Source organism: Mobula hypostoma, chromosome 10 (genome assembly GCF_963921235.1).
Source record: "Mobula hypostoma chromosome 10, sMobHyp1.1, whole genome shotgun sequence".
Lineage (NCBI taxonomy): Eukaryota > Metazoa > Chordata > Chondrichthyes > Myliobatiformes > Myliobatidae > Mobula > Mobula hypostoma.
In genome coordinates this window covers 92,184,435-92,197,501 of record NC_086106.1, presented here as the reverse complement: position 1 = coordinate 92,197,501, position 13,067 = coordinate 92,184,435, and the positions used below count along the sequence as shown (strand labels likewise).

Genomic DNA, 13,067 nt, shown 5'->3' with positions numbered 1-13,067 from the left:
CAGTACATCACCGATCTCACTTTATCCCAAATGTTTAACTCTTGATAAATGGGAACCAATTAGAAAAATATATTTATCTTTCACAAATGTCATTAATACTAACCCATACTGGATTTTTCCTACTCAGCTCTAGAGAACACAAGTAAATATTTTAATAGGTTAACCATTTTTTCCTGGAACAGCATATCGTTCAATGATTTACTGACCTGTGCGGTTTCTGCTTGTAAAAGATATGCATTATTAAGATGAAAGCAGGTATTATACCAACAATGTTAATTGGCTTTTGAAGACATGATATACACTCCAAAGCACCATCGTAAAAAGAAAGTGTATTTTTAAACTGTGTTTGTATTCCCTGAACCTAATAATGAGCTTATGAAGTTAACAGTAGGAGCTATCATTAATAAATTGCCCATTTCTGACTATTTAACTTTGACTGTGATGCAATCAGAATTATTTCTGCCTCACTGTGGGAGTATTGTTTACTGGTGAATACACAGTTTAACTATACCAAAATTAAATACCTTCAAAGGTTTGTGGCTTGAAAAGAAAGCAGAAATGTTGATCATGCCAAGCGAAATGATGTTATCCGGAGTGTGGAATATGTCTGTATCTCTTGCAGTTTACAAAAACCATGACACAATAAAAGTCTTTTAAAAAGAACTCAGGCTCTATTCTGATTCATTTGGTTATCTCCATCATGTTGACTAATGTCTGTGCTTTTTATATATAAAAAGAGCACATGTACAATTTGTTTTATACATATACCATCTTGAATTTTTTCTTTACATCAGAATTTTCTGAGAAAACACAAAATTACCAAAAATTTACATAATTTTTAATACGTGGATACAGTTTTACAAACCAAGATAGAAAGTACTTCTTTCTGTACAGTGTGTCTATTCTTTCCTACCCGACTCTATCTAATGCGCTTGTGTGGCAGGGGATGGTATTGTACATCAATTATCATCCCAAAATTTTTTTGCAACAGGTATGCAGGAAAAGTTCCTTCTTTGCCTGTCCTTATGGATATACTAAATTTCAGTAGTTCATTCCCATGATACTTCAACTTCAGATTACTGTCAACACATTGAGTGTTGCATTGGCACCAATGTGCTCAGCACTTTGTGCCTTTTTTACTTGCAGCTTTCTAAAACTATTTCTTAAGTACAAATTACATTTGAAATCAACTGAAACTCATGCAAAGATGAGGAACATTTGCATTGAGTGAGCAACAATAATAATCTTCAACTATTCTTATACATAAAGGTAATTATTGGGTTGAGAAATGCATTCTGTTTCTGCTGAATTAAATTAGAATCACTTTGGGATAATGAATAAGAATTTGCACAGTTGTTTCGGTAATATTGGAAATTTCTCAGTTTGACCGCAAACAAGTGTGGATAGCTCTATACATAAAAATACTCCACTTATTTAATTACATCTTTTTTCCTCTAAACCAATCAAATTGCGCTAGTGAATGGCATGGACCAACAACTGTAGCTGTAATACCATTTCCAAAATATAGGAATGATTGCAGTAATTCATAAACTAATAGGTGGCTTTACTAAAAAGGCATTCCTTTCATCGGACACTTTGAATTCACACAAACTGCTAGGTGTGGAAGATACAGTGAAACTTCCATGTTTGATATTTCTATAATAGCTCTTGCAAAATCAACAGACTGAGAGATGCTGGATTTCCACCCCCCTCCCAAAAAAAACAAAGAAAAAGTGTAGAAAAAGTCAAATCATTACAGAGTCCTTTATAAGTATCAATATCTCCCCAGCACAGAGATAACACTAAACCTTTATAATTCCAAATGATCAACTTTCAATTCAAATGTTTTCGAAATGAAGAGTGAAGTCCTTCTGAAAACCTTTTTGTAACCTTCAAGTGGCAAAAGCAAATTAAAAATACTTTGCACCTTGGAAAACTAAACCCTTTTTTGAAATGCCAAGGCCACATCGTCCGGTTTCTGGTTCCATCATCACATAGTGACCCATTCTGGAAAGTGCACTTATTTGAATCGATCAGATTTGGCTAAAAAAACCTTATGCAGTTCAGTGTGCAAGTTTATGTATAAAGAACATCTACAAGGTGAGCTACCAAAGTGCTGCAGGCCCTGTGAAATCATACTTCAATGACTTTAGGCATAAAGAGAAAAAATTTTACTGTGTTCCTTAGATTCTTTAGCTTTAAAAGCATCAATATGAAAAATTAATGAAAATAAGTGTTCATATAGTGCTATGTGTATATACAAATAATATATATTAGTACAGAGCTGGTTCAGCTGCTGGCAGAATCACATTTCCATTAACAACATGCCTCAAAATGATCTCCATCACTGGCACCTAGCATAGCTGCAAATGTACTAACTGTGCTTTATAACTGTCCTAAGTATTCTTCAGGAGCAAAGTTTAAAATATCCATCAGTTGAAATACTGTGGTTCAGCACATAATAGCCAAGAGCTGGTGTCCTCAGTGCCAAAGATAGGAGTGGAATGAGGAGAGGAAGACTGGAAAAATTATACCAGCATCTCTCTTTACCCTTTAATGGGTGGATTATTATTTCCCTAACCAAGAATATACAGGCACTAGGAGCAACCTGAAAGTAAAGGGAAACAGTCAATTAAGAGTCTGGTTTCATTGGACAATTAAAAACATGTTAAATTCTGCAGCTTCAGTCACAGCAGCAATTTGCCTTTGGAGACAAAGTTCTTCTTCAGAAAGTCAACTAATAAGCTGGTCTCTGAATCTTTTAGATGACTCCAACATTAAAAGTATGGGTTTGCATTCTTCTGTGGCTGTGAATCTGTTAAATGAAAATAACATGAGTGAGTAAATCTCAAACATCATCAATACATTCATAGACACTGATGTCACACTGGTCAATGGAAGGAAATAAACCTTGCCCAAAGATGCTTTTGTACAACTTTTCAGTTCATCTAGTCAGTCAATTTAATTTAATTTCCATCCAACCCAGAAAACCTTGAAAAAATCTAACATTCAATAGACCACCAAAATACTGAGGATGTTGGAAATGTGAAATGCAAATTCAAAATACTTCTGGGGAACCTAGAGTGCATACGAAAACGAGTTACCGCATTGACTCTGGGGCTGACGGAACCATTGAGATGGATTACAGAATGTGAGGTTTTTCAAGAGCAGCAAGAAATATTTCTTTTTCTTTACCAAGACCTTAATATCTCTCAATAATGAAGGTTCTCTAAATTAAGGCAGGAGACAAGAAGCTGCACATGCTGGAACCTGGAGTAAACAATCTGCTGGAGGAATTGAGTGGAAAAAAGGAATTGCTGACTTTTCAGTTCAAAACCCTACAGTAGGATTGAAGGAATAACTCACTGGAGGTAAAGGAGGGTATACGGATTTGCTCCTCTAATTTATAGTTGGACTTCACCCTGGTAGTAGAAAGGCACATATTAGTGTGTAATCCCCCAGCAAAATGGGTTTCCTCCTCCCTTCTATCCTCTACCCTTTCTCACACAGCCCCCACATCCCCATCACCCATCTTCAGTCCCCTTCCGCACCTGGTTCCAACCATCCACTAGACAAAGGTTCCCCTGCTCACCACCTGGTTCTGATTGCAACTGCTATTCACCCCTCCCTTAAAATGGTTCCCATTGTTTTATTTTATTTAGAAATAAATAATCACTTGCTTTACCTTTCAGATTCTAGCTTATCACCTTCCAGCAACCATCTCCAACCTTCACTCTCGCCTATCACTCGTTCTCCAGTTTGGTCCAACTGGCTCTCAATTCTCCCCACTCTTTTCCTACTTTGTCTGCTATCTACCTGCCACTCTCCTCTTTGTTGGTTGAAAAGAAAATTCCACCCCTCCCCTCCACTATTTGATGCAACCAGTCACTTTTGGCTCTTGTCTCAGTATTCCCTCTTTTCATTTTACAATGACCCTTTCAAGACTGATGCAGGGTTCCAACCTGAAACGTCGACAATTGTGGATAGGTGCTACTCAACCCACTGGGTTCCTCCAGCAGGTTTTTTGTTTCTCTGAACTCACAATTGAGCTTGCACTAGGATCTTACCAACTTCTCACTTTTGGTTTATGAGAATGCATTACAAGTTAGCAGAGATGAATCATCATGCATTCGCTGTTAATTTCAGGTTGTGGAGACCATTCACTTTGCATTTCTTGCATGCTTCTTGGACATGATTGGAATAAAACCTAGCTACTCATGATCAGTAAAACTCTCTGGCCCACAGATTAGCTAATAGAACACATGACATTTTATTCTTTACTATTACAAGCACTGGTATCAAACGTATATACATCAACCTTACTTGACAGTTGCTGTTGTAATTGTCTAACCAGAGCTGCTGTCTGTTGTTGCTGCTGCGTTTGTTGCATTCCTTGTCGCTGGAACTGAAGATTAAATATAATTAATACCGGCACCGGAGGAAACCCGCAGTCATACAGAAAACATTCAAATTCCTTAAAAACAAAGGTGGAACTGAACATGTATGGCTGGCATTGTAACAGTGTTACACTTAGCGTTATGCCATGGTGTAACCCTTTTGCTAGTATGAAATAATATGAAACCTTTTGAAATAAGTGACATGAGGATCAGAAGATATAGAATCCTTGCAGGTAGAATTGAGAAACTGCACAAGTAAAAGGACCCTGATAGGAATAGAGGCCTCCGAACCCGGGCTGCTACAAATTATATTGAGAGATAGAAACGGTAAGTAAGAAGAGCAACTTTACGGTGATCATGGGGGATTTCAAAATCCATGTAGATTAGTAAAATGAGATTGGTGTTGGATCCCAATACGAGGAACTTGTCGAATGCCTATAAGATGTTTTTTTAGAACAGCTTACAAAAAGATGAGGCAAGTCAGCCAATAACCAGAGGATAAGTTTTTTCAGCTATATAAAGAATAAAAGAGAGGCATAAGTAAACAATGGACCACTGTAAAATTATGTTGGTGAAGTAGTAATAGAGAACAAAGAAATGGCAGACGAACTGACACCAGCTGTATGGCAGAAATTTGAATGTGTCAGGGGGCAGAAGTGAGTGCGGCTGTTTTACTGAGAAGGTGACTGGAAAGCTGAAAGATCTCAAGGTAAATCATTTATTCACCTAGACCAGATGGGCCATACCACTGGGTTCTGAAAAAAGGTAACTGAAAAGATTGCGGAGGCATTAGTGGTGATCTTTCAAGAATCACTAGATTCTGGAATGGCTCCAGGGACTGGAAAATTGCAAATTTCACCACATTCCTTAAGAAGATTGGTAGACAAAAGAAAGGAAATTATAGAGCAGTTACCATGACTTCAGTAGTGGGCAAAATGTTAAGAGTCCATTATTAAGAATGAGGCTTCCAGGTACTTGGAAATACATGATAAAATAGGCCAAAATCTTTAAGAAGTCTTGCCTGACAAATCTGTTGGAATTATTTAAGGAAATAACAGGCAGGATAGACGAAGGGGAGTCAGTGAATGTTGTTTACTTGGACTGATAAAGGGTCCAGCCTGAAATGACAACTGTCTATTTCTCTTCATAAATGCTGTCTGACCTGCTGAGTTCCTCCAGCATTTTGTTTCCAGCATCTGCAGAATCTCTTGTGTTTATGGCTAAGAACGGATGTGCTGTTATTTCAGAGAATCCAGAGGAGGTTTCCAAAAATGATCCCAGGAATGAAAGGGTTAATGCATAAGGAGCATTTGATAGCTCTGGGCCTGTGCTCACTGGAAATTAGAAGGATGGGAGGTATCAATGAAATCTATTGAATATAGAAAGACTTGGAATGGATGTGGAGAGGATGTTACCAATAGTAGGATATTCTAGGACCAAAGGACATAGCCTCAGAGTACATCCCTTTAGAACATCAAAAACCTTGGCAAATTCTATAGATGTGTGGTGGAAAGTGTGCTGACTGACTGCATTATGGCCTGGTATGGGAACACCAATGCCTTTGAGCAGAAAATCCTACAAACGGTAGTGGATTCGGCCCAGTTCATCACATGTAAAAACCTCCCAACCATTGAGCACATCTACAGGAAATGTTGCCACAGAAAAGCAACATCCATTATTAAAGATCCTCATGACCCTTTTCTCACTGCTACATCAGGTAGAAGGTACAAGTGCCTCAGAATTTGCACCACCAGGCTCAAGCACAGTTCCACCAGTAGGCTCTTGAACAAAAAGGGGATAACTACACTCATTCTACTTCTGGTGTTCCCACAACCAATGGTCTCACTTTAGGGATCTTTATCTTGTTATTTCATGCCTGTTATTTATTCATATTTGCATTTGCACAGTTGTCCATTGATCCTGTTTACAGTTACTCTTCTATAGATTTGCTAAGTATGCCCGAAGAAAAAGAATCTTAGGGCTGTAAGTGGTGACAAGTATGTACTCTGATAATAAACTTTACTTTGAACTTTGAACAAGGATGACAAGGACTTTCTTTGGCTAGAGGGTTTTGATTCTGTGGAATTCATTCCCACCGATGTCTGAGGAAGTCAAGTCATTGAGTGCATTTAAAGCAATGGTTGATAAGTTCTTAATTAGTAAAGGTGTCAAAGGTTACAGGGAATAGGCAGGAGAAGGAATATAAATCAGCCATTAACAAATGGCAGACGGGTCTGATGGGCCAAATGGCCTATATGCTCCTATGTCTTATGCTCATTCACTGTGCCTTCTTTTTAGAGAAAGGAAATTTAGCCTTTGATGATTATTTCAAAGATGAGTCTTTGTCTCACGATCAATTCAGCTTCTATCTTGGAAATACATGCAATTCAGTAAAGTAATAATTTTTATATAGGCCAGTTGGCACCTTGATACTAGGAATTTATAATATGCCAGCACCTAGATATTTTGTAGCAATGGTGAAAGTATAGGCACAAGAATTTGGAATTCTGATAGATATTTTATTGAATATCAAAACAATGAAGGTGCTGGAAATCTGAAGTAAGAAATGGAAAATGCTGAAATATTCAGGTGAGGCAGCACCTACAGAAAGAGGAGCAAAGTCATACTTATTTTTAATTATTGTGCTGTTTTGGTTGAAGAACAACAGCAGTCTCTCAGATAGGTACTGCTGATACAGTTGGCTAAATTCGTGCAAACACAAGATTTAAACAAATATCTATAATGCTGCTACTTATGTAAATAATTAGCTTTTAACCTCCACTGTAATGACAGGGGCTCAGAAAGGACATTTCAACTGAAGATGGTTAGGGCTTAATACTAGAATTTCTATCCCAAACCCTAACTGGCAAACCCAAACATAATCATCATTATCGAGAAGAAAAAATAGGGATAAGATTTATGAGCATTTGGGAAACCATGGCCTAATTAGGGAACATCGTTTTGTGCTTGGCAAGTCATGTCTTATTAACTTGATTGAATTCTTTGGACAACATGATGATGGTTGTTGAAGGTAGAACTGTGGATTTTGTCTATATGGATTTTAGTAAGGTGCCTGACAAAGTACCTTACGGGAGGCTCCTCCAGAAGATCAAGATGCATGGGATCCATAATGAATTAGCCATTTGGATTCAGAACTGGCTTGCACTCGGAAGACAGAGAGTAGTGGCTGAAGGGGGTTATTCTAACTGGAGGGTTGCAATTACTGGTGTTCCGCAGGGATCTGTACTGATGTTGGTCATGGATATAAATGACCTTGTTAAAAGTGTAAGTGGATGGGTTAGTAAGTTTACAGATGATACAAAGAATGGTGTTGAGGAAAGTGTAGATGACTGGCAGAGAATACAATGGGATATAGATCAGTTGCAGATATGGGCAGAGAAACGGCAAATGGAGTCTAACCAGGCCAAATGAGAAATGCTGCAGCTTGGTGGGTCAGGTTTAGAGAGGCAATATAGTGTGAAGGGCATGACTCATAACAATCTTCATGAGCAGAAGGATCTTGGGGTCCAAGTTCACAGCTTCCAGAAAGTGACTACACAGGGTGATAGGGTGGTTAAGGAGGCATATGGCATGCTTGTCTTTATTAGTCAAGGTACTGAATTCAAATCTCAGGGCTTTATGTTGCAGCTTTACAAAACTCTAGTTAGGCTGCATCTGGAGTTTGCATATATTATGGGTCACCCCATTATGGGAAGGATGTTGAGCCTTTGGAGAGGTCTCAGAAGAGATTAACCAGGATGCTACTTCATAAGAGGACATGTACTCTTATGAAGGTTGGACAAACATGGGTTGTCTTCTCTGGAGCAGCGGAGCTAAGAGATGATCTGATTGAGGTTTATATAGTTATGAGAGGCACAGATCGAGCAGACAGATGGCATCTCTTACCCGGGGTTGAAATATGTAATACCAGAAGGCATGCATTTAAGTTGTGAGAGGGACAGTTCAAACGAGATGTGAAAGACATGTATTTTTTCCCCACATAAGTGCCTGGAATGCACTGCCTGAGGTGGCCAGATACATTAGAGGCTTTTAAAAGATGTTTAGATAGACACATGAATGTGAGGAAAATTAAAGGATAGGGACATAGTGCAGGCATGAGGGATTAGTTTAGTTGGCTATTTGTTTACTAATTTATTTGGTTCAGCACAACATTGTGAGCTGAAAAGCCTGTTCTTGTGCTGTACTGTTCCATGTAATTCCATCTCATCTTACTGAGAAAAGTGCCATAGGGAAAAAAAGGAATTTAGTGTGTCAAAATTTGGGGATCACTTTCCTGTCAGTTCTTCTGCAATCTCTTTATGGAAATCTGGTCCTACCAGTGTGGTGATAATTGTCTACTTTGTTGTCTTTTTAGGTGTAGTTGTATGCTAAAATGCTTTTTCTCTTTAAGTCGACAGCCTCAATTGAAGGGCAACAATTTCATCTCTACCAAATGCAACCTCTCAAAGGAAAATGTTCTCCTTGAAACTGGCTTAGAAAAATATATTCTTTGACAACTGTTCCATGACTACCCAATACACAAGATGAGTTGGATACCAATCAATTCTTCTGATCTCATCCTTGTTATATATCAACCATATGCCCTTCCATTTCAGGGTTCTGCTATTTATTACATCAATTCCATAGCTCAGTCAACCTTCCCAACAGCCTCACATGCCTGACATCTGTTGGCACTGCTTTCAAAAGTCCATTGTGGTATTTCTTGGCCAAGCCAAAAACTGAATGAGGTAAAACAAACTGGTTTAACATTTACTTTGCAGATTGCCATAGTGTTCTCAGAAGTTCCAATTATTTGGTGAAGTGTCATTCATTTCTGCTTCAATCTTGTTTTACTTTTGGGTTTATTTTGCTCTCTCAGAAGGCTGCTTGCATGTAGATGGGGAGGATGTGCATTGTCTGTTCACGATACTCCAGAAACAGTAACTTTAAACTATCAATTCCAAAATGTTTTGCATCTATATCCACAGTTCACAGGTGGTCTGTGTTTTCATTGATATGCCTTGATATGCTGTACTGAAGTTTCCCTTTTAATTTTTTATATCATTACCATTGAGATATCTGTAATTAGAGTACCAATTTATACATTTACCCAAGATGAATCTCATAAAAGTAAATATATCCCAAACCATTTCTACATGCTGGTAACAGGTAATTGGTAACCACAAAGTATCTACTGAAGTGGACAATTTCACTCTGAAGAAACGGTTTGAAAGGTTTGAAATGCACCTGGCTTGCTATTTAACAGCACAAAAACAACAAACTGATGTTTTCTAATATTTTAAGCTGTTTAAATTACCAACCTACAGGAATTCTGCGGATGCTGGAAATTCAAGCAACGCACATCAAAGTTGCTGGTGAACGCAGCAGGCCAGGCAGCATCTCTAGGAAGAGGTGCAGTCGATGTTTCAGGCCGAGACCCTTCATCAGGACTAACTGAAGGAAGAGTGAGTAAGAGTAAGAGTGAGTAAGAGTCCTTCAGTTAGCCCTGACGAAGGGTCTCGGCCTGAAACGTCGACTGCACCTCTTCCTAGAGATGCTGCCTGGCCTGTTGTGTTCACCAGCAACTTTGATGTGTGTTGCTTAAATTACCAACCTTCTGTTTTTAAATATTCAATAGTTTAAATGTTTGAGACAGTGAGATAATCATCCAGTACAAAGCAACCCACTTGATTGGTACCTCTTCCATAAGCATCTAATCCCTCCACCACCGACGAACAGTTGCAGCAGTGGTACTATCTACAAGATGCACTGCAACAGCACACTGAAGTTCCGAAGGCAGCACCTTCCAGACCCATGACCATTACCATCCAGAAGGACAAGAGAACAGCAGATACCTGGGAACACCAAAACTTGGAAATCCCCCTCCAAGTCACTCACCATCCTGACTTGGAAACATATTGCCATTCTTTCATTGTCACTGGGTCAAAATCATGGAATTCTCTCCCTAACAGCACTGTGGGTGTACTTGCACCTCAGGACTGTTGCGGTTCAAAAAGGCAGCTCATCACCGCCTTCTCAAGGGCAGCTAGGGATGGGCAATATATTTTGGCTCAGCTGGTGGCACCCACGTCCTGTAAATGAATAAATAAATTTAAAAAACTTCGAAGTTCCTGGCAAGTTTGGAATCCCTGGAGACAATTCTTAGCCAACTGATAAAAGTTTTCTTTGGCTATTATGCCATTTTCCCTGATCTGCGCAACTAACCACATTGCATCACATGAGACCATGTCCATAGATGTGATCTGTCCAGTTTAGATTGGTATGCTTTTCAGGAGGAAGTCAATACTAAGTGTGATCAGCAGCTAGCTCATGTACAGTATTTCAGGGCTTACATTAATTTCTGTTCCAACATAAAATCAGGTAAGACAAAATGATCAACTTACCATAGTCTGCTGAGGTGGGATGGCTTGCATTCCCAGAGACTGTGGTTGGGTTTGAGCCTGCTGTTGCTGTTGGACCTGTTGTTGTACCTGTGGTTGTGGCTGCTGTTGCTGCTGTTGTTGCTGCTGCTGTTGTTGCTGCTGCTGTTGTTGTTGTTGCTGCTGCTGCTGCTGTTGTTGCTGCTGTTGCTGAAAATTATAAAACAAATTCAAGAATTAATTTTAAGGAGAGAATATATGCCTAAAACGGCACAGGATTTATACATTTTACTCCTATACTTAATGGCAATTCCAATTGTGGGGTGGGATTGCTCCTTCAGCCCAACTCATCTAGCGAAGCTATTTGCCTGCATTTGGCCTATATCCTCTCTCCATTTACTTGACTAAATGTCTTCTAAATATAATTAACCTTGCCTCTACTGCTTCCTCTGGCATAGAGGTATAATCTACCTAATTCAATTGAATTGCTGATAGATAGGCAGACAAATAGATGAAATGTTGAACAGGAAAAGGGAGACTATACATAAAGAGATACAATATATCCTACAGTAAAGCACAGGTAATTCGGTAGTGGACTGTTGGAAATTCCAAAAACATAGCATCTGGCTCACTGGGGCTTTTTTCCCCTATTCTACCTTTAACTATACCAGGGCCCTGCTTCCTATGCTTTCTTTTTTTTAATTTTATTTTTATTTGGATAAGGAGTTCACAATTATCATGTACTTTTTTCACACATATAACCTTTTCCATTTTTTTATATGTATAAAACTACAATTATTTATACATTCTTAAGTACACATTGAGATGATATAAAAGCAAAATAAACATTTAAATAGATAATTATGTACTGTGGTAAATCTAACCTATTAGGCTAAGTAATGAAATTAGTTGTTAAGAAAAATGGTAATAAGTTTCCATACAACCCTTCTGGACCATTTCCACTGGTCCAAAATGTTGCATACAAGCCTATATACCAACCATTGTAGGTGTTTATATCCCAATTTGTTCATGCTTGTTCCTGCCCGCAGATATAATTATCCAATCCCTATGTACTTATTTACTTAATTTTCTCATTTTTTTTTTATCCCTTTCCCAAATCTTTCCCTTTACTTGTGTTAATTCTCTATTTTCCAAAAAAAAACAACAAACATTTAGACTAGGGGTGCTTACGTTAGCAATATTACTGTGTTGATGAGAAGAGCAATATAAATCATTAGGAGAGTCATCTAAAGTCTGCTCGCATTGGGGTTATATATTCAATCCATTTATTCCAGATTTGATAAAATGTTTCTTTTTGAGTTCTCAGGGAGTAGGTCAACTTTTCCATTTTAAATATTTCCAAGATAATTTCGTACCAATCTTCTAATGTAGGTGGTATTGGATTTAGCCATTTTCTAGTGATTGATTTCTTACTTGCCGCTAAGAGGGCCTGCAGCAACTTTATATCTTCCTTCTGTTCAAGGAACAATACATGCCCCAAATAGAGCGTCTCAAAGTTCAGAGGTATCTGGGACCTAAGTACCTTAACTAATATTCTATGAATACCTTCCCAAAATAGACTTAATTTAGGGCAATCCCAGAAAATATGAAAATGATTTGCCTCCTTGGAGCCGCACCTTCTCCAACACATCACATTTGTATCTTTATATTTTTCCTGATATGGGGTCTTGAAGTATCTTATAATGTTTTTCCAACAATGTTCTCTCCAAGTCAAAGAATTAGTCGAGGACCATTGAAAGCTGCAGATTTTCCCCCAAGCCTCCTCTGAAAGTACCAACCCCGCTTCTTTCTCCCACTTCTCTTTAATATACAGTGTATTTACATTTTTAGCATGGGAGAGTGCATTATATAGGCGAGAAACTGATTTACTAGGTATTGAACTGCAAGCCAAATTCAGAATCTTGAAAAATTCTAATTCTACTGTTGATATACAGACCTATCTACAACTCTGGTTAACATAGTTTCGTATTTGAAGGTACCTAAAAAAGTCATTATGTTCTAGGCCATGTTTGTCCTGCAGGATTTGGAAACTTTGTAATACTCTTTTATCTATAAATGAGAGGTAGGTTGTAAGACCTTTCTTTATCCATAGCTCAAATCTTTTATCTCCTCTGTTGGGAAGGAATTCGGTATCATATGCACACCATCTAAAGAGTTTTAGCATGTTATTAATTCCACATGAATTAACCACCTTCTGCCATACTTTTAATGTAAGATTTATCCAAGCATTATTAAATTTTTCCAACTGGGCCATCAATCCTTTGTCAGC

At 38.2% G+C, this 13,067-nt stretch overlaps 1 protein-coding gene across 2 annotated transcripts in view; it reads right to left on the bottom strand.

Annotated features, from left to right (window-relative positions):
* Positions 1-664: 664 nt before the first annotated feature.
* Positions 665-13,067, bottom strand: part of med12 (mediator complex subunit 12) — a 177,336-nt gene continuing 164,933 nt past the window's right edge. For both annotated transcript variants that reach the window (XM_063060861.1, XM_063060862.1), the window contains exons 42-44: positions 10,802-10,987; positions 4,324-4,405; positions 665-2,815 (exon numbers count right to left, since the gene is read on the bottom strand). In XM_063060861.1, coding sequence (XP_062916931.1) covers positions 2,778-2,815; positions 4,324-4,405; positions 10,802-10,987 — 306 coding nt within the window. In that variant the 3' untranslated portion in view covers positions 665-2,777. The remainder of the gene's footprint in view (positions 2,816-4,323; positions 4,406-10,801; positions 10,988-13,067) is intronic.